This window comes from Geotrypetes seraphini, chromosome 19 (assembly GCF_902459505.1).
Source record: "Geotrypetes seraphini chromosome 19, aGeoSer1.1, whole genome shotgun sequence".
Taxonomy (NCBI): Eukaryota; Metazoa; Chordata; class Amphibia; order Gymnophiona; family Dermophiidae; genus Geotrypetes; species Geotrypetes seraphini.
Genome location: NC_047102.1, coordinates 17396752 through 17418905, shown reverse-complemented (window position 1 = coordinate 17418905; position 22154 = coordinate 17396752). Strand labels below are relative to the sequence as shown.

The following is a 22154-nucleotide window of genomic DNA, read 5'->3' as shown; positions in this document are numbered from 1 at the left end:
ATCATATCTGTTATACAGAGAGGCTAGAAGGGTCCCAGCAAAAATCCCCTGCCAGAAATCCTCGTATTGTGCAAAATGTGGGTTTGCTTGCATCTCATCCTGTTGAGACCCAATATGTTGACTCTTTTTCACGCTGACCTCAAAACTCTGAGTTTTGCTAAGAAATTTGCAGAAACATATTTGGTACAAATGATACAAATATTGCAAATGCATATTGCACAAGAATTTGCAGATGTTTCTTAATTATTTGAAAGCTCAAACCTTTAATCTAGCCTGAAAACTGGGTTCTTCCAGACATCCTGTCATCTTACCTGCTTTTCATTTCTTGAACTTCCCCTTCTTTTTCAACTTCTTTAGACTCATTCAGACTTTCAGCCATCTTCTCTTCATATTCTTCCTTCAGCTCTTCAAGTTCTTTGGTCTTCTTCAGGCCTTCCTGATATCTTTGAACAAGACATGACATTACTGGGTAGCTATGTTGAGAATCCTGCCATTCATTCATGAAAGAGAGTGACTAGATCAACATCATGAATTTGGGCAGATGGGTTCCAGCTTTGGTTCTCATTTGTCTATGAAAAGCAAGACTATAGGGGCGATTCTATAAGTAGAAGCCTCCATTTAGATTCCACATGGAATGTTGCTACTCTTTGGGGTTCCGGAATCTTGCTTACTCTTTGAGATTCTGGAATGTTGCTACTCTTTGGGTTCTTGCCAGGTACTAGTGACCTGGATTAGCTACTAGTACCTGGCAAGACGGGCTACTGGGCTTGATGGACCATCGGTCTGACCCAGTAAGGCTATTCTTATGTACTTAAGGCATTTCTCAATAGGTGAAAATTTGGAACAACCTTATCTTTTGTTATAAGCATATTTCTCAATCTTGGCTTTTAATTCTGGGATGATCTCTTTCTAGCAGCCCTCATTGTCTGAGCAATTGAAGCATCCTTACCCTTTGTTATAAGCTCCTTACTCAATCTTGGCCTTTAACTCTAGGTTGGTGTTTTCCTGGAAGCCTTCAATATCTAAACAATTAAAACATCCTTACCCTTTATTATAAGCGTCTTCTTCAATCTTGGCCTTTAACTCTGGGTTGATCTCTTCCTGGCAGCCCTGTACAGCAGCAAGCCTTTCGCTTTCAGCATCTCCGTTTGTCTTCTCACTGCTAAACAAAGTTGGAGGACACTTTAATTTTTAGGACTAATCATGGGACATGCAATTACAAGCCATTGTCATCCTCTTCTAAAAATGCTCTTCTCTTCGGGTTAAATCCAACTTTACATTTCAAGAAGGATTAGATTTTTTTTTTTTTTTAGGCATATTGGACTATATTTATTTATTCAATTTTCTCTACTGATCTCCCAGGGGAGCTCAGAACAGTTTACATTAATTTATTCAGGTACTCAAGCATTTTTCTCTGTCTGTCTCGGTGGGTTCATAATCTGTCTAATGTACCTGGGGCAATGAGGTGATTAAGTGACTTGCTTAGGGTCACAAGGAACAGCGTGGGTTTGAACCCACAACCCTAGGGTGCTCAGGCTGTAGCTTTAACCACTGCGCCACTCTAGAAATCAAAATGTAGTAAAAGTGAGCCAAGTATAGGACACTCAAACCATTGTGACATCACTGATGAGGTTGATTCTTAGGCATTAGTGGAATAAGGCATTATGACATCACAATACCAGCTGTGGTTATCAGAGGCTGAAGCTTTTCACACTATTTATTTATTCTATTTTCTATTTCAATATTTGATTTTCAATATTCTAATTTGGACAGCTCAGAATGGTTTACATGAATTCAAGTACTCAAGCATTTTTTCCCGATCAACAAAGCTCATTATAGTGTGGTGAAAAAAAAATGCAGCAAGATCTTTGCGTGAGCTCTCTTTTCAGCTGCTATCAGTCTTCCCGATCTTCTGTTTACTGGATATAAACTGTTATACTTATGACTAAGAATGTTTTTGTTCAAAAACACTGGTAGGATAAGAACATAAGAATTGGGTCAGACCAGTGGTCCATCGTGCCCAGAAGTCCGCTCACGCGGTGGCCCTTAGGTCAAAGACCAGTGCCCTAACTGAGACTAGCCTTACCTGCATATGTTCTGGTTCAGCAGGAACGTCTAACCTTGTCCCTGGAGGGTGCTTTCCCCTATAACAGCCTCCGGAAGAGCATTCCAGTTCTGTACCACTCTCTGGGTGAAGAAGAACTTCCTTATGTTTGTACGGAATCTGTCCTCTTTTAACTTTAGAGAGTGCCCTCTCGTTCTCTCTACCTTGGAGAGGGTGAATAACCTGTCTGTATCAACTAAGTCTATTCCCTTCATTATCTCGAATGTTTCGATCATGTCCCCTCTTTTCAAGGGAGAAGAGGCCCATTTTCTCTAATCTCTCACTGTATGGCAACTCCTCCAGCCCCTTAACCATTTTGGTCGCTCTTCTCTGGACCCTTTTGAGTAGTACTGTGTCCTTCTTCAATTACGGCGACCAGTGCTGTATGAAGTATTCCAAGTGGGGGCATACCATGGCCCGGTACAGCGGCATAACCTTCTCCAATCTGTTCGTGATCCCCTTCTTAATCATTCCTAGCATTCTGTTCACCCTTTTTGCCGCCATCACACATTGCGTGGACGGCTTCATTGACTTGTCTACCAGTACTCCCAAGTCTCTTTCCTGGGGGGTCTCTCTGAGTACTGCACTGGACATCCTGTATTCGTGTATAAGATTTTTGTTACCAACATGCATCACCTTGCATTTATCCACCTCATTTGCCATGTGGCGGCCCATTCCTCGAGCGTGTTTATGTCACGTTGCAGGTCTTCGCAATCCTTCTGTGTCTTTACTACTCTGAATTACTTTGTATCATCTGCAAATTTAATCACCTCGCTTGTCGTACCAATTTCCAGGTCGTTTATAAATATGTTGAAGAGCATGGGCCCGAGCACCGAACCCTGCGGCACTCCACTCGTGATGCTTTTCCACTCTGAAAATTGTCTGTTTCCTATCCGCTAACCAGTTTTTAATCCATGTGAGTATTTCACCCTCGATTCCATGACTTGCAATTTTTCGAAGCAGTCATTCATGTGGGACCTTGTCAAATGCCTTTTGAAAATCCAGATATACAATGTCGACCGGGTCACCCTTGTCTATCATTTTTAAAGCAAGACTAGCTGGACAGAGTTCAGACTGGGTGTTTGTGGAAGGGCTTCTGTATCAATTGTTTACACTATTATAATCTTTTGTTAACCATGGTCCTGCGGTTAATAAGTTGACTGTTATGCTATGTTAATACTTCCTACTTTGGAGAATGCATTTCTTTAAAGTGTTTCAAGCAGAATTCTCCATTACTTGAATACATTTTTCAGCTAAAGTGAATTCTCTTTTTAAAGTATATAATTCATCTACTGAAATCTATAAAAAATATATGGATTGACTATTTTCTATTTTTTTTAAACGCTTTTTCCTCCTTTCTGCTGGATGGGACCAGCTGAGAAGAGAGTGATGAGTCAACAGTTGCTCCTATCAGTATCAACCTTTGTACAGACCAAGCAAAAGGAGAAGGATTCAATAGTGAAGCAGGATCCAAGTAGGAAATGAAAAGCAGTGGGCTTCAAAGCGGGATAGACCTAACACAAGCTGCGTTTTAGTACATGCCTGCTTCAGGGTTTGGCTGTGATTATTAGAAACATAAAAACAAGACGGCAGATAAAGGTCAAATAGCCCATCCCATCTGCCCATCCACAGCATTCACTATCTCCTCTTCTCCCTAAGAATTCCCTCGTGCCCGACCCACTCTTTCTTGAATTCGGACACAGTCTTTATCTCCACCACCTCTTCCAGGAGACTGTTCCACGCATCTACCACCCTTTCTATAAAAACAATATTTCCTTGGATTATTCCTGAACCTATCACCTCTTAACTTCATCTTCACCTCAGGATATGGATTATTATTATTATTAATAATAATAATAACTTTATTCTTTTATACCGCCATAACCAAAAGTTCTAGGTGGTTTACACTAAAAAGAGCTGGACAATCAGCAAAATACAATAATACAGTAAAAAAATACAAATATTTATAAAATAGAATTTCAATAATAAAATTCACTAAGTAATAAACTTATCGAACAAAGTGGTCGTAATTATTTATTTAAAAAATTTCTATCACGCACCATCTACCATTCTGGGTCACATATATATTAAAAACACACAAATAAAATACTGTGTTTCCCCCAAAATATAACAGGGTCTTATATTAATTTGTGCTCCACAAAACGCACTAGGGCTTATTTTCGGGGAATGGCTTTTTTTTTTTTCACATACTGTACAACAATCATCTCTCCCTTCCTCTCCTCCACCACAATTCTTCCTCTTTCCTTTCCATGTGCTGCAGCTCTGAGCGAACCTTCCCTCTGCAGTGTCTTTCTATTCCTCCCTCCCATCCCTCTGTGTAGCGGAACCCCATTGACTCTCCCACTGTGAGCCTGACATACCTCCAACTCCAAAGCCTGCAAAAGAGCAGCAGTGGCAGCAGCTCTGAACGGGCTGCTTCATGATCTTCCCCGCTGGGGCCTTCTTTCTGCCGCGCCACTGATGAAGTCGTCAGTGATGATGTCATCAGTGACGCGGCAGAGAGAAGGTAACCAATGTAACTCCTTTAACACTGGTATAATGTGTTCAATACGAGCGGATCCTGAAATCAATTGTTGGAAGCCTTTCTCGTGAGATTTTTATTGACTCCTGATGCAGGCAAGAATGCTGAAACATGAGCTGTGTCGATTCCATGAATAAAAATGTGGCTTCTGCTACTCTTGTCTGCACTTGTTGCTTCATCGGCTGGGTCCTCAAACACAATTTTGGCTTCTGCTACCATTGTCTCCAGGCATTGCTTCATTTGAAGGCAAAGTCACTATCCAGTGAGCACCAAAGCCATCCATGGATTGTCTAGTGCTGCTGAGAATCACTGCAGATGGCCCTGGTGATCTCTGGATACTGATGTGGCCCTCAGATGAGACAGAAGCATTTAACTAGGTAGTGGGTGCTACTACCTGGATAACTGCCTTTAAATATGGGACCCTATGTTTTTAGAAATATAACTTAGGCTATAGTGAGGGTGGGAGGCGCTCCTCCCTCACGCCACCCTGTGCCACCCCCTGCTCCTTTTACGCTCCAATGCCACACTCCCTCCCTTCCCATCCTGCACCTCTTTAAATCTTCACCAGCATGAGCAGCATCTCCGGCTTGCTGCTCATGCTGGTATAGGCTTTCCCTCTGATGTCACTTCCTGGCCCCGTGACCTGGAAGTGATTTCAGAGGGAGCCAGGCCAGCGCGTGCTTGTACTGGTGAAGATTTTATAGAGGTACAGGGGGAGAGGTGGAGAAGGGAGGGTGCAAGCGTGGCCTGGGGGGTGGAGAAATGCCAGTGCCCCCACCAAGACAGCACCCGGAGCAGTCTGCCTCTCCCTTATTATGCCACTAAGCAACAGCAGTGCTCACTAGTCTCAAGGGAAGTACCATGCCTATGTTTCTTTTAATTAGAACAGACTCCAATTTTTAAGCATCTGGTGCTGTAGAATGTGTCGGTCACTTGATAAGCGTTCTGGGAGCTATCGGTAACACCCAAGGGTTTCTCTTATTTTGTATGAGTATCTAGTGAAAACAAATCCTTGGGAATTCTAGCCCTCACATTAGATTACATGAAACAGATACAAAATACTGTATATTTTTATAAATCGTACAAAGATCGTCAGGAAACCTAAATGAAGCAAACTAAAGATATTTTGACCATCTATATTTAACCTGGTCTTTATACATTGTGTCCACAAACTTTACTTCTAAAATAACAAAGTTCTTTTGAAAATGATAGCTTTCTATTTTATTCATAAAAAGAATACAAACACACATTTCTTCAGCGTAAGTTATTTTAAACGCTGTCATAGTTTCAGCCTAATTTGGGCAGAGATGTACATTACTGTAAATTTTTTTGAATTATCTGGCATCCTTTCAACACGTTTCTAATCTTTAAATTCTGAAATGTCAGCAAGTCACTTCCTTAAGAATGAGTCAAGTTTCCTGTGAGAGATAAGTGTGTTAGTGGGAAAGAAGTTCACCCGGGACTGCTTCCCTTGGGCTACATACACACACACGGTAACTTTATAACAAGGCCCTGGGTTGACAAGGCAAATACGCACATATGTTGAATCTATTTTATAAAGATATTGAGGGCTGCTCTATAAATTGGCATCTATAAATGGTGCGCAAAGTTCCATGCATAAAATTGTGCAGTGTCCTGAGATGTGCATGCGACTAGCGTTGGCTTTTACTGTGGGCTGGCGAGGTAAATGTTCTGACGCTTATAGGAATTCAATGTAAAAGGAGCCCTAAATTGGCTAACAAGCCAATTACCGCTAATACCACCCTTTTACTAAACCGCGATAGCAGTTATTAGCGCAGGGAGCCGTGCTGAATGCTCCATGCTGTTCCCAACGCTCATAGAGGAATCTATGAATGTCGGGAGCAGCGCGGAGCATTCAGTGCAGCTCCCTGCGCTAATAACCGCTATCACAGTTTACTGAAAGGGGGGATAATTAGGTGCTACTGATCAATTATTTTAAAAGATACAAATCAAAAACAAATATCACTGCGCCAGTAGAATGCAAAAGTATAATTTAAGTTTAAATTGATCATGTAAATCCTCAGTGTGAGGTAGTGAACTCGTTCCATGTTTATCCTGACTAATTTATGGTCTGAAAGGTTCCTGGGGGAAGGGGTTTTGTTCCCTGATACCAAGCCTGGTCGAACCTAAGAACAGTTTTATCTACCAAAGAAGGCATATGACACCACAGAATATCGATCCTCCTGGGGTAACAGTCGACGCACTTACAAGCAAATCAAAACTTGACCCTGGGTACTCCACAGATCCAAGGAACAGACGAAAACAAAACCCACTGTGGAAAAGATGTCCAAGATGCAGGCTTTATTGAAGATACAATCTTTTAATCCACACGATGAAATGTCTAGGACCCAAAGAATGGGAACTAAGGACCCAACACGCTCTGTGTTTCGACTACCTTGTCTTCCTCAGGGGTCCCTGAAAAGTCCTAAGGCAAAGAAACGTGGATCAAAGGCTAAATACAGTCCTGCTCGAGGGGGCTGTGTAAAGGAATGTCACTCAAATCCTTTGAAAAATGCACGATTGCAATGTTGTTTTGCACACACAGAAGTGGAATCCTAAGATGGTGTGAGACAGGTTCTCACGCCGGTTCATTCCGGGGGCAAATAGAACATTGGAGCTTTTTTCCTCTACAGGGATTGCGCTCTGCTGAGCTCAATACCTCACACTGAGGATTCACATTGTAGATTTAAATTATACTTTTGTTAATAAATGCATTTGCATTCTAAAGGCACAACTCTCCAGTGATATTTGTTTTTGATTTGCATCTTTTTAAGTATCGTAGTCATCGGCCTTGTGGGGTTTCTGGTAGTTTTGAATTCATCGATCAATTCTCAGAGTGAAAAAATATTTCCTACTATTAGTTTTAAAGTATTACTCTGTAACTTCATCGAGTGTCCCCTAGTGTTTCTGTGGTAAAACCAAAGTGGTTTACACATTATACACAGGTACTTTGTCTCTGTGTCAGTAGCACCTACTTTTTATTTATTTATTTATTCATTCAGTTTTCTATACCGTTCTCCCAAGGGATCTCAGAATGGTTTACATGAATTTACCATTTTCCCTGTCTGCCTAACAATTTATCGAATGTACCTGGGGCAATGGAGGGGATTAAGTGACTTGCCCAGGAGGATCACAAGGAGCAGCGTGGGTTTGAACCCACAACCTGAGGATGCTGAGGCTGTAGCTTTAACCACTGCACCACTCTAGAAATCAAATGTAGCAAAAGAGAGCCAAGTAAAGGACAATCAAGCCATTGTGACATCACTGATGATGTTGTCTCTTAGGCATTGGTGGAGTGAGGCATTATGATGTCACAATACCAGCTCTGGTTATCAGAGGCTGAAACTTGCCATAATATTTATTCAAATTTCTGTACTGTTTTCCCTGGGGAGATCAAAATGGTTTACATGAATTTATTCAGGTACTCAAGCATTTTTCCCTCTCTGTCCCAGTGGGCTCACAATCTATCTAATGTACCCGGGGCAATAGGGGGATTAAATGACTTGCCCAGGGTCACAAGGAGCAGTGTGAATTTGAACCCACAACCTCAGGGTGCTGAGGCTGTAGCTATGATCCCAGCAACATACTTTGTGACAATTTATTGGTGGACTTTGCACATGTAAAATGCTGTTTTATACACATAAGTACCTTATAAAGTTACTCCCACATAATTTGGCATAATTCCATGCAAAGTTTCTTACGCTTACATCACTTTTTTCACTTTACAAGCCACTATTTGAGAAATATTACGATACTTACTTTTCTGAAAGTGGGGTTAGAGTTGGCACAGGTGACATGGTTCTCCCATTTGGTGATTCAGACTGTTTGATAAAAACATGGCAGAGAAAGTTCTCAGTTTGAAGGAAACAGGATAAAAACTTAGGGCTAAATGCTCCGACTCTGCTTCGATGCTCATAGGAACTCTATGAGGATCGGGAGTAGAGCGGGTGAATTTCTTAAAATTGAATGCATTTTAAGAGCTGTATGTGTTTGTGGTTATAGAAATGATAAATAGTAGTGGTAGTAGTTGTTTACTTTACCTTTCAGCTGGGAACTGAATGGGTAAAATGATCCAATTATTAGGGGAGATTATTAATTGTTAGCTTTGCTCCAACTACCAATATGAAGACCTGAAAGAAGGATTTTTATTTTATAATGTGTAGAATCTCATTGAAGGAATTCCATTAGTGTTGTTTGCTTTCTTTTGTATCGTCAGAAACAAATGTTCTTTTTTGTATTTTGCAGCCCCACCCCCTGCATGGTATCAACTCTCGGAAACCCTTCCTGGACCATGAATTGGAAGGATATCGCTCCCAAAATACACCTTGTTGGTCAGTGAGGGCTACAGCCATCTTCTCATGCTCCACCAATCTGAGCATATTTATGCCCCACCATTCTAAACAGAAGGAGGATTCCGATCCAGATCTTTCGCATCATAGCACATAGCACTATAGCTTTGACTTGAGCTTTGACTTGGGGGAGATTCTAAAACTGGCGCCCCACCAATGCCTAAGTTAATTGACGACTTTGATTGTCAAAGGCACCTAAGGCCCCTCCCATAGCAGGGGCCTTAGGTACCTGGGCCAATCAGAATCCTAGGCCCCTCCCAGTGCATCCCTGGGTGCACTGGGAAGGGGAAGGCCCGCCATTTTGATAAGGCAGGCCTGCCATCAGGTTACCAGATTTTCTATCTCGTAAAAAAATGATGCATGGCCTCACTCCATTCTGCCCCCGGGCCTGCCCTATTATGCCCCTGGGTCCACCCCGCTCGGCCCCCAGCCCCACTCCGTTCTGTCCCCCCAAACCCAGCCCCACACATACCTTGAATCTTTGGGCTGGGGCTGGAGTGCATCTGCGCATGTGCAGATGCACTCCAGCCCTGGCCCCGATCTCACCAGCTTTTCAAAACCTGGAGGGGTACTTGGGGGTGGGTGGGAGTGGGGGATGGAGAGAGAGGAATCAGGAATCTCCCTGCCGGTTCTGCTAATTCCTACAGGGGAATCCTCAATCAACTATCACGTGACTGACACATGATCGGTGGCCGCTTTTAAAGTGTCTACTCGCATGGGCGCAGGTTAGAGAATCCGGGGATTAGTCTCAACATGTACCTTAAGGAAAATTCATTTTGACAGAACAAAAGAGGCAAGGAGAACTGATCAAACTCATGACAAAAATGAACACCATCTCCACTATTTTGTGACATTGTAAAATTTTGCCACCTTGAGCCAGGATTTATCTATTTCTCAGAAGACCATTAAACCCATTAATTCGATTAGGCGAAGTGCAGGTATCTTAGACTCCACTGTAGGATCAAAATTGAAAAGTGTTTTTCATGGGTTCTATCCTTTAAAAAACATGTAACCTAACAACCTCATGAGGTTACTCAAATGAATGATAAACGTTGACGGTTTTTACTGTGATCGAGTACTTACCAGAGATGATAATGTCGGTAGTGTTGATGCGTTAGCTGAATGCCCAGGAATGTTCAATAAGTTGAATTTTGGAACCACAGCAACACTCACTCTTCTACGAGGCATATTCTATGAAAAGGACACGCGATGCATTATAAAATTTGGAATTCCGCAAAGAGCTATTTCACAACAACTCAATATACAGTAAAGATAATTTTACAACAGGTGTTACAGAAATGCACTCAAATTATGGCTATTAACAAAGGGAAATAATGCACTTTGGAGGGCAAATGTTGAGCGTCTAAGGGGGGAATTCATGAAAGGGTGCGAACTGCGTTAGTGCATGCTAGTGGTTAACATGCGCTAAGGCCTGGATTCTCTAAAAGCAGCCATCGATCATGTGCCAATCACTCGATGGCGCCATTTTGAGAATCACGCCTCCGGTAAAGGTAGGCACTGGAATTGCAGGCCAAGGTTTCAAGGCCTACATTTCCGGCGCCTACTTTGGACTTGAATCGCACCTCCCTAGGCGCTATATGGTGCCTACAGCCACGTCCGGCATTAGCCACGCCTACAGTGACGTTAGGCACTGTAAAGCACCTACGGAGGCGTGATTCCGGTCCTGGATTTTTAAGCACCTTGAAAATCAGTTTAAAACATCATTTTTCACTTAGCTTGGGCACCTACCAGTGCTTTTTATTGAATATGGGCCTAAATGCTAAAGACACCCCTAGGAATATAATGTCTTTAGCATTTAGCACGTGCTAACGTAATAGCGTGTGCTAATGTGGTAGCACCCGTTCATGAATTCCCCCCTTCATGCAGCATGCTAAGTGCACATTCTTTAATGGCACTTGGACATCCTGATTCCATTATAGTTGGCATTTAGGTGTGCCCACATGTCATGTCTACGGCAAGTGTAAGTGCCCGACTTAAACGGGTAGGCAATAAAAAGAGGAGGAGAAAAGGAGATACCAGACCACAAAAAGGGAGCAAAGGAAGGAGAGAGATGGACAACAAAGGTAGGAAAAATGATTTTATTTTCAACTTAATGATTGAAACATGTTGGTTTTGAGAATTTACATCTGCTGTCTGTGCATTGTTTCTATTTCTCTGGTGTTGCACTACATGCATGCAGAGTCTGGTATTAGGGTTTTGATTGTGTATATTAGGACTTTTAATTTGTGTTCCTGTATTTCCATAGGGTTGGTCTGTGTGATCAAGGCCAGATGTTCTGGTAGGAACGAATGGCAAGAAACGTTATTGGTGTCATGGCCCAAAGTAGGAACATATTTGTTGGCTCTCCTTCACCCCTTTTGGACTCAAAACGGCCCTCACTTTATGGAAGCAGGGAGGTGAGAGGGGGCAGAGGCAGGCTTTTTTTTATCACAATCATTGGCGATATTAGCTCTGACGCTCATAAGAATTCTATGAGCTTCAAAGCTGTTACGCGCTGGCCAGTGCTTAAAAACCACGCTATGAGGACATGAAGGCTGCCAATCAAGTGGAGCAAGCTTCTTCCAAGGCAAGACAAATCATAGGTTGCATATGCAGGGGTTTCGTCAGCCGTAAGCCTGAAGTCATTATGCCTCTGTATAGATCCATGGTGAGACCCCACCTGGAATACTGTGTGCAATTCTGGAGGCCGCATTACCGTAAGGATGTGCTGAGGCTGGAGTCGGTCCAGAGAATGGCCACCCGGATGGTCTCGGGACTGAAGGATCTCCTGTACGAAGAACGGTTAGATAAATTACAGCTATACTCGCTCGAGGAGCGCAGAGAGAGGGGAGACATGATCGAGACGTTGAAGTATCTCACGGGCTGCATCGATGCAGAGGAGGATATCTTCTTTTTCAAGGGTCCCACGGCAACAAGAGGACATCCGTGGAAAATCAGAGGCGGGAAACTGCGTGGTGACACCAGGAAATTCTTTTTCACCGAAAGGGTGGTTGATCGCTGGAATGGTCTTCCACTTCAGGTGATTGAGGCCAGCAGCGTGCCTGATTTTAAGGCCAAATGGGATCGACACGTGGGATCTATTCGCAAAGTAAAGGCAGGGGAGGGTCATTAGGGTGGGCAGACTGGATGGGCCCTGGCCCTTATCTGCCGTCTATTTCTATGTTTCTATGTATGATTTTGTAAAAATGGGGGGAGTAGTTTGTGATTACATATTCCATACTGGGCGAAGATATTTTCTGTGTTCTGGTGTGTACGTAAGACATGGCTCTCTGTTAGCATTGACTATGTAGGATCAATCTGTACTAGTCTGGCTTGTTTCGTTTTACAATGGGTGTATTGATGTTCTACTGCTCACTGCAGGTATAGCCGAGCGATGTTAGCGCATCAGTCGCTTGGCTATTTTGTATGGGGTTTTAGCTAATTTGCATGGCTGGATCGGAAAATGGGCGATCGAGAGGAAAAACACGCGGTGGACCGTTTTGCGCATCGGGTTGGTAACAGCAATTGTTGCTAAAGCTGTGAAAACAGACAGAAAAAAGTATACACTTATGTACTTATATAAGCATGCGGTTATAAAATTATCCCCTTAAATGTCTATTTTATTAAAAATTCTGTGAATCTAGTTTCAAGTTTATTTAAAATTTCATACACTACCCAATCAGCCTTCTAGGCGGTGTACACTGTCTTAAAAACATATATGAGATAACAATACATCATTTAAAAAAATAATAGTTATTAAAAACAATTTAAAAATCTAATACTCTACCTTTCCCATTGTTAGAGACATGGATCTGGATGACCGAGGTACTCCATCATCTATTTTACAAAAGAACAGAGGAGATGAAACGTTAGGTATATAATGGACTAGGGAACAGCCCCCACCAACCAGAAGCGTAGCCAAGCCTGAAATTTGTTGGGTCTAAGGTTAGCAAGAGTAGGCAATGGACAATGCAGATACTACCTTCTGTTTGTCTGCATTGGCATGTTCCTCTGCCATTTACTGGGTGGGCTCGATTCCAAAGTGGTGGGGCTATAGCCTACCCAGGCCCACCTATGGCTATGCCCCTGCCAACAATGCAGTCTGATGGTCCACATTTTCCTTTCTGCTTCTCACCTGATTGCTTAGGAAAGAATGGCCTTGTCTCTGTAGTTAAGGGAGGGAATGTGTGCGGTCACTGGGGATGGGACGGGGACTGAGCTTGCGGGGACAGAACGGGGATGGGCCTGAGTTCACGGGGATGAGCTCATTGGGGCAGGGACAAATTTTTTCCCCATGTCATTCTCTAGTCTGAACAGACATCCACTTCTACATGCAGTGGTGTAATAAGGGGGTGGGAGGGCGGTCCACCCTGGGCATCAAGTTATTGGGGGCACCGGCACCCCTCCTCCGCCCCGCTTCTTCCCACCTTCCCTTCCCCTGTACCTCTAGTTGTTCACCACCGCGAGCAACAACTTCAGCGTGCTCCTCGCAACTGCGTTGTCTCTCCCACTGATGTCACTTCCGGGTGCCACATATAGGAAGTGATGTCATAGGGAGAGCCTAGGGGGTTGCGAGGAGCATGTTAAGAATATAAGAACTGCCCCTCTGGTCAAAGACCAGCGCCCTGAGACAGGTTGTTCACCCTCTCCAAAGTAAGGAGAACGAGAAGGCACTCGCTAAAGTTGAAAGGGGATAGATTCCGTACAAACGTAAGGAAGTTCTTCTTCACCCAGAGAATGGTAGAAAACTGGAACGCTCTTCCGGAGGCTGTTAAAGGGGAAAACACCCTCCAGGGATTCAAGACAAAGTTAGACAAGTTCCTGCTGAACCAAAACGTACGCAGGTAAGGCTAGTCTCAGTTAGGGCGCTAGTCTTTGACCTAAGGGCCACCGCGTGAGCGGACTGCTGGGCACGATGAACCACTGGTCTGACCCAGCAGCGGCAATTCTTATGTTCTTATGTAACCCTAGATATTAGCACAAAGCTGCTTTGACTCAACAAAAGCTAGGCGCACCAATTTATGTTGTGTCAACTAAGGCCCTCTTTCACTAAGCCACAGCAGAGGTTTCTACCATGGCCCGGAGTGCTAAATGCTCTGACACAGATAGGAATTCTATGAGTGTCGGAACATTTAATGCTCTGGGCCTTGGTCGAAACCTCTACCGTGGCTTAATAAAAGTTTGCCATTCAATGCTTACATCTGATAGTATTCTATAAGTTTCACACGCACACCAATTGTACTCTTATCGGACTCTGGCAGTGATGGTTATTTGCAATGGATATGAGAGTGGCTTTGAGAGTGAAAAGTGCTATTTTCTGAAAAACTTGCTGCATTGGATTTCCATAGAAGAGAAAAATTGATTGATTTTGTTTGCTTTATTTTTTTTGCAAGTATAAAGACCTTTGTGAAAACTTCTAAAAATTCCTTTAAAAAAGGCTTTTGGGTTCTTTGTGCATTGTGGAGTTTTTCTGGACCTAGGATAGCATTGGTTGAGATTTTAAGACTTTGTTGGTTTAGGGGCTTATTTGAAAAGTACTGAGACCCTTTTCTCCACTTTATTCTATGAAAGATTTTGAATGGTTTTCCAGATTTACAGAGATGTTGCACTTCAGGATTGATCCCTCTAAATGGCTTCGTCCTACGTCACAGAATCTCCTTGTCGTACCATCGCTAAAATCAATCACCACGCTGAGATCCAACAACTTCGCTGTCACTGCATCTTCTCTTTGGAATTCGCTGCCTAATCATTTACACATCGAATCCGTGTTAAAGCAGTTTAAAGCAAAATTAAAAACATTCTTGTTCCAGGATGCTTTTGGACAATAACTGCCCTTTCAAGGACTAAAACAAGCGTTATAGCTTTTTACCCCTACCTATTGTTTTTTTTTCCCTTTTACTGTGCTCTTTTTCTCAAAGATTGTAGTTCTTGCCCTAACTGTGTTTTGGTATGTGTTTACTAACCTACTCTGGTTCTCTTTAGTATTTTAATTTTAATTAGTTTTTAAGAAACTTTTTTACTCTGTACACTGCCTAGAAATTTGATTAAGCGGTAAAAAATTTTTTTAAAATAAACTTGAAACTTGATCTGTTTTTCTCTCCACTCTCATTTTTGCATTGCCAGGTCTTGGCATTATTATTACCAGCTCCACCATAATTTCTGCTGGAATTCTGATTTGCCAGCTTCTTGAATTCAGTTAGCTCTGCATGATCCTTTTCATACGTTCTTTTTAAATTCTCCACATACTGCATCATGACCTCGGTAGCCTTGGACATACGTTTTTCCTAAGGTGAGAAAAAAAGAGAGAGACGAAGAGCAAAGATGAGAAGGGCTGGATTCTGCAAACAGAGCTGTAATTGGTGGCCGCCTACAAAAAATGGAACTGATCACATGTCAATCATGCTATGGCGTCATTGGCAGAATTGCAGCTCCCGTTAAAGGTAGGCACCGGTAATGTAGGCCAGAGTTTGAAAGGCCTACATTACCTAGGGTTACCAGATGCTTTGTTTGGAAAATCCAGACCCCTAGACCTGCCCTCAGGTCCGCCCAGTTCCATCCATCCCTGCACCGTCATGCCCCAGTCCCACCCCAGGGCAGGACGGCATCTGTGATTTGATAGAAGCTTTTCAAAACCTGGGTTTTGAAAAGACATGGCCAGGGAAATCTGGCTGTCTGGTAACCCTAACATTACCGGCACCTACTTGTGACAGAGAATTAGCGCCTAAGCTTCTTTCCAGCTCAAACCACACCTACTTTGACCTTAGGTATAGATGTGATTCCGCCACAATTTTCTAGGCACTTGCGGGCACCTACATTTTTTCTAAATGAGATTTTAATTGATTTTTAATCGGCGCAGTCAATTAGTGCGCAGGATACTGGGCTAAATGTACCTTTGGACTGACCCAGTAAAGCTATTCTTAGGTTCTTAATTAAGCGGTAGGGTACCTCTTACTGCCCATCTTACGGTGCCATTTTCAGAATCTGCCCCCAAACGTTTTTGATTTATCGTATCCACATATTTGCAGTACACTCTGTATCAGTATGCAAATTAAAAAAGCTGATTATGCGCGCATGCACAATTATAATATTCATGCATATTATATGTACTCTTTTATCCATTCCTGTATTTACTGACTGTTTAGCAGTCAAGTATCCCCCCCCCCATTTTACAAAACCGCAAAAGCGGTTTTTAGCGCAGGCCGGCGTGCTGAATGAGTGTCAGGAGCAGCGCAGAGCATTCAGCACGCCAGCCTGTGCTAAAAAACCCTATCATGGTTTTGTAAAAAGGGGGGGTATATGCCTAATTTATGTTTAGAAACCTCTCTAGGAGCCAATTCTGAAGCAATTACATTGGTTGTATTTCCGGAACAACATAAAGTTGTTTCTGTGGTCCAACAGACTATTTACCATCAAACACTGTGGTACTTTCAATAAGTTGTGGCACTCTATAAACCTAATAATAATTTTATTTTTATATATGGCCTGACCAAAAATGGTTCTCGGCGGTTTACAACAAATAAGCACAAGTCAAACAGTGGAGAGTACAATTTAAAAGGACAAACCAATTCAAAACAAAATACAATAAGAATTGGTCCTCCAGTAGAAAATATGATTTAAAAGAATGGTTCTAAGCGAATTACAACAAATAAGAACCGACCATACAGTAAAAATGCAATTTAAAAGAAGACACATTGCATGACGGAAGCATAGAGTTATTAAACGAAACAACCAGTTAGGATACAAATTTTTCAAACAGTTGGGTCTTCAATAGTTTTCTAAAATCAAGAAAAGAAGAGGATCCTAGCATAATTTTACCGAACCAAACGCTATTAATTCCAATAGCGCCGGGAGATTATGCGGACGCTAGAGCGATGACTTTCTCTGTTGCTGGTGTTAAACTGTGGAATGCTCTGGTGGGCCACTTGTGAATGTGTGAAAACCGGTTTCAATTTAAGAAACAGTTAAAAACTCAGCGGTTTGTTACTGCATTTGTACAATTTATTAGTTGGCATTTGAAAAGAGAATCTGCTTCACCAAACCCCCTTTTACCAAACCGCGATAGCGGTTATTAGCGCAGCGAGCCGCGCTGAATGCTCCGTGCTGCACCCAACGCTCATAGGAACTCTATGAGCGTCGGAGCAGCACAGAACCTTCAGCGCGGCTCCCTGCGCTAATAACCGCTATCACGGTTTAGTAAAAAGGGGGGCAAGTTTGCTATTGCAATCTTGCGATTTATTTAGTTAGAAACATAGAAACATAGAAAGATGATGGCAGATAAGGGTTACAGCCCATCAAGTCTGCCCACACTATTGACCCACCCTTTTAAGTCTACTGACCCTCTTAAGTATAATTGTAATTATACTGCCACTCTACTGACCCTCTCTTTCAAGTCTATACCCTAGTGACCCTATCCCTTGGCATGACCCTCGTAGGGGTCCCACATAAGTATCCCATTTGTTCTTGAAGTCTGGGATGCTGCATGCCTCGATCACCTGCACTGGAAGCTTGTTCCAATGCTCAATCACTCTCTCCGTGAAGAAGTACTTCCTGGCGTCTCCATGAAACTTCCCTCCCCTGAGTTTGAGCAGATGTCCTCTTGTGGTCGAGGGTCCCCTGAGAAGAAAGATATCATCTTCCACCTCGACCCGTCCCGTGATGTACTTAAATGTCTCAATCATGTCTCCCCTCTCCTTACGCTCCTCGAGAGTGTAGAGCTGCAGTTTGCTCAGTCTTTCTTCGTACACTCTCAATTATGTAGATTTTTTATCTTATGTATGTTTTAATTGATGTAAACCATTTAGTATTTTTTGTAAACAGTATAAAAAAGTTAAAAAAATAAAACTCAATGAGACAACACAGTCTAAAGCTTAACATTTAGATTATAAAAAATTTTTCTTCTTGATTTTTTCCATGACGAATTTCGTCCTGTGGCTCCACTATTTCCACCCATTTCCAACATAAGTTTATGAACTGCCCTCTCAAACTTCAAAAACATATCCTTCTCCATAGCAGTAAGCCCTCCAATGCTCCTTAAGAATCTACTCTTTGATCTCCCTCTATCTTATCAATCTCTCTCTGATGCTAAGGTGACCATAATTGCAAGCACTGGTCCTTGTCAAAGCCTTACAGGAAAGCAATATCCTCTCCTTTGTCCTGCTATTAATCGCCCTTTGTAAGCACGCAAGGAGTTTTGACGCATCGCCAGCTGTTGACTGACACGGGACTCACATTGTCTGAAATGTATTACTTTGCCTGGTTCTACTGTGCATTGTATCAATGAGGGCACAGACTTTGGTTAACACTGTCCTCACGATTAAGATATAATTAATTGTATATTTAATACAGGAAACTACTTTTTTTTTTTAAATTGGCATGGTTTTCAGCAAATGACTGGTAACTGTACAAATGGTGGAGATTAAGAGGAGCTTTTAGGTTGTTTTAGGGTTTAAAGTAGTCACTTCCTGTTCTTTAATAACCAGTGACCTACAATATCTTGGTTTTACCTTGTGTCCAAAGCTCTTCCCTTGGAATATTAGCTGCCAGGAAATACCCTCCCTGTCACACATTATTACGGTACTTAACAGAAGATAAAAAGGAAATGAGACGTTTCCTTGATATAGACCATGTAAAATCCAAAGTTGTACATCACACACACGTGAAGGAACATTTTCATTTCTAAAAGGAACGGGATAATATTTCCAACCTGCCGGACAGCTCCAACCATTTCCGCTCGACTGGAGAGTCTTGTAGATAAACGATGGAGCACAGCGATGTCTTCCAACAACTTCTGGTAAGCTTCCCTGTGCTCACTGTGCTGCCATAAAGCTGCTGAAGACTGCGCAAAGGAAAATCGCTTCAGTTTGGGTAGAATGCACAAAACACTTAGGAGTGATGGTGACTGGCGTTATACCCACATTCCAGGGGAACAAGCAAAATCAAATCATGAAAGGCCAAATTATGAAGTAAATCTTCCAGAGATACTTTAAATAACTCATGCATTCATGGTGATTATTAATCTTTATTTCATAACTGCATTATTGCCTTCAGAGTCCAAAGTAGCTGAGAGCATCCACTTCACTGCAAAACATACATTAATTATTCCTTTTGCTTTTCAAAGGATTTACTGCCAGCCAAGAATCAATCTCCCACTTTGCATTCAGTCCCACACTAGACTCATTAACTTCGCACAATATACGGTGCATTTTAAAAACCACTGCATATAGATAAAACAACTTCCACCAGAATACTCTTGATAGTGAAAGAACTTTTGAGTCTGATCTTTATAGGGTTACCGGACGTCTGGATTTTGAATGGGTTTTGAAAAGCTTCCAGCTAGCAGCGATGTGCGGTTCATAGACAAAATCGCGCGAGACAACGGCGCGCCGACAACTGAGCGCAAGGCTGACGGCGCGCCGAAGAAAAGCACTATTTTAAAGGGTTCCGACGGGGGGTGTTGGTGGGGAACCCCCCTATTTTACTTAACAGACATCGCGCTGGCGTTGTGGGGGGTTTGGGGGGTTGTAACCCCCCTCATTATACTTGAAACCGAACTTTTTGCCTGTTTTTTAGGGAAAAAGTTCAGTTTTAAGTATAATGTGGGGGGTTACAAACCCCCAAACCCCCCACAACGCCAGCGCAATGTCTGTTAAGTAAAGTGGGGGGGTTTCCCCCCCCCACACCCCCTGTCGGAGCCCTTTAAAATAGTGCTTTTCTTCGGCGCGCCGTCAACCTTGCGCTCAGTTGTCTGTGCTCAGTTGTCTGCGCGCCGTTGTCTCGCGCGATTTAGTCCCGTCACCGCGATGCGCAGATGCAATGCGGTGATGTCACCGTCCTTCTCAGTGCCTATTTCTTAGGTTTCATATAGAGAATATGGCCCAGAGTGTATAAATGCAGGAGGTGCATACATTGGTGGCAATTAGCTTGTTATTCAATGAAATCATGCATGCAATTTTGGGCGCTTTTTCTAGAATTAGGAGGTAACTGCTTAACATTATAGGTAGGTGCTGGATTATTGTTACCAGAGGTCCAGATTTCCCGGGACATGTTCTCCTTTTGAGGACATGTCCGGGGGTCCGGACAGCTTTTCAAAACCCGGCACTTTGTCCGGGATTTGGAAAAGCCTCCTCAAATCACGTCGGATGCCATGTGATGACAAATGGGTGGAATTAGGTGGGCCCTGGGGGCGGGCCCAGCCCTGCAGAAGCAATTTAACTAGCCAGAAGCTTCTCCTGGCAACCGCGTCCTTCTGAAAGAAATGGGACTTTTATTCATCAATGAACCCTAATGACATGGCTGGAAGCTGTGTCAATCTTTGTTTTATCTACATCTGTAGCTGTGGTATAGGCAGAGATATTTTAGCGATGCTTTCTTACTAGAGAGTTGCGCGGGGACAGAAATCCCACCCATCCCCGCCTGTCCCTGCCAGGATCCTCTCCGTCCCCACCCGTCCCCGTCAGAATCCTCTCCGTCCCCACCCGTCCCCACCAGGATCCTCTCCGTCCCCACCCGTCCCCGTCAGGATCCTCTTCGTCCCCACCCGTCCCCACCAGGATCATCTCCGTCCCCGCCAGGATCCTCTCTGTCCCCACCCGTCCCTGTCAGGATCCTCTCTGTCCCCACCCATCACCGCAAGGAATTCCCTCCATCCCTGCCCTTCCCCATAAAAAGCAGCAATTACTTCTGACAGGATCATCAATTCCACAGTTTCTTTTGTGTTTTGGCTGCTGTTTTCCTTGTGGAATCTCTTTGGTGGAACCCTTTTTTTTTTTTGTTTTCTGTTCAGGTAATTAACTTATAAACCCCCTCCCCTCTTTTACTAAGGCTGACGTGTCCATTATATTATATGGACGAACCCTGCTTCCAAAGCCTTCCATCCCCGTGGGAGTCCCGTTGGCTAGAGGGGGGACCCCGTGGGAGTCCCGTGGGCCAGAGGGGGGTCCCTGTGAGAGTCCCGTGGGTTAGGGGGGATTCCCACGGGACCCCCGCGGGACCCGTGGGATTCCCGCGATCCCCATTCCCATGCAGACCTCTATTTCTTACCTTAATGGCAGCTTTAAAGTTGTCCAGTTCTTTTTCATTGTTCTCCTCAGTGATATTTCTTTCCCTTTCTGCTTGATGAAGTCTAGATTCCAGGGTGTAGCTGTCGTTTCTAAAGGCCAGGGAGAGCTGCACAAATACATTCTGTGTGGGAAAAGGCATGAAATATTTGCTAGCAGGAGTTACTCTTCTGCATAGCTTTCTGCTCTGATAAAACTATTAAGAAGAAAAAGCCACCAAAGTTATAATATGCCCCGAATTCAATAAATTTGCACACACAATTTTATAGGTAGACAAGAATTTTAGAAAGGACATCCAAGCACAGCAACAAAAATAAAACAGTGGGCTCCAAGAACTGGATGAGCCAACAGAGACCATGTTTTGTCAAGAAGCCTGCATCAGAAGTCAGCTTAGTAAAGGTTCTGACACAAATACATTATATTTTACTTCACATTCCAAGAAAAAAAACTAACTCAGAATATGGACGTCCAGGTTTGAATGTCAGATACGGACGTTTCCACAACAATAAAAATTTAAAAAAGGAACTATGGCCCAGATTCTCCAACCAGCGCCGGTTTTCTAGGTGCTGGTAGGTACCCAAGCTTAGTTAAAAAAAACACCATTTAAACACCATTTTTAGCTGAGTTTCAAGGCATCTACCATAAGCACTTTAGGCCGCCTAATGCCACTGTGGGTGTGGCTAATGCCAGGTGTGGCATTAGGCGGCCTAAAGCGTCTACGGAGGCGCAATTCACATCAAAGGTAGACACCAGAAATTTAGGCCTGGAAAACCCTGGCCTACATTTCTGCCACCTACCTTTGTCGGAGGCGCGATGCTGTACACGTCACCGTCACGTGACCGGTGGCCGCTTTTAAGGCAGCCGCCAATAATGGCGCCAGTTACAGAATCCAGGCCAAAATGATAGTTCGCAGAAATGACCTAGGAAACGAGACAGAATAAAATTGGGGGGGGGGGGGACGATTCTATATATGGCGCCGAGGGACGGGGTGCATGGCGGCCGTAAATCATCAGTTAGGCGCCATTTGGAATCGTGCCTAGTGGCACCTATTTTGGACTTAGGCCCTCAATTTGTGCCAGGGT

The 22154-nt window shown here is 43.3% G+C and overlaps 1 protein-coding gene across 8 annotated transcripts in view; it reads right to left on the bottom strand.

Moving 5' to 3' along the window:
• The window catches only part of IRAG1 (inositol 1,4,5-triphosphate receptor associated 1), a 130361-nt gene that overhangs the window by 6034 nt on the left and 102173 nt on the right, over positions 1 to 22154 (bottom strand). For 7 of the 8 annotated variants that reach the window (XM_033928640.1, XM_033928639.1, XM_033928638.1 and 4 more), the window contains 8 exons: positions 21056 to 21196; positions 18720 to 18851; positions 15159 to 15300; positions 12804 to 12853; positions 10100 to 10207; positions 8427 to 8488; positions 1046 to 1162; positions 312 to 443 (listed from right to left, as the gene is read on the bottom strand). In XM_033928640.1, coding sequence (XP_033784531.1) covers positions 312 to 443; positions 1046 to 1162; positions 8427 to 8488; positions 10100 to 10207; positions 12804 to 12853; positions 15159 to 15300; positions 18720 to 18851; positions 21056 to 21196 — 884 coding nt within the window. The remainder of the gene's footprint in view (positions 1 to 311; positions 444 to 1045; positions 1163 to 8426; positions 8489 to 10099; positions 10208 to 12803; positions 12854 to 15158; positions 15301 to 18719; positions 18852 to 21055; positions 21197 to 22154) is intronic. The other variant, XM_033928635.1, reaches the window with a different exon arrangement.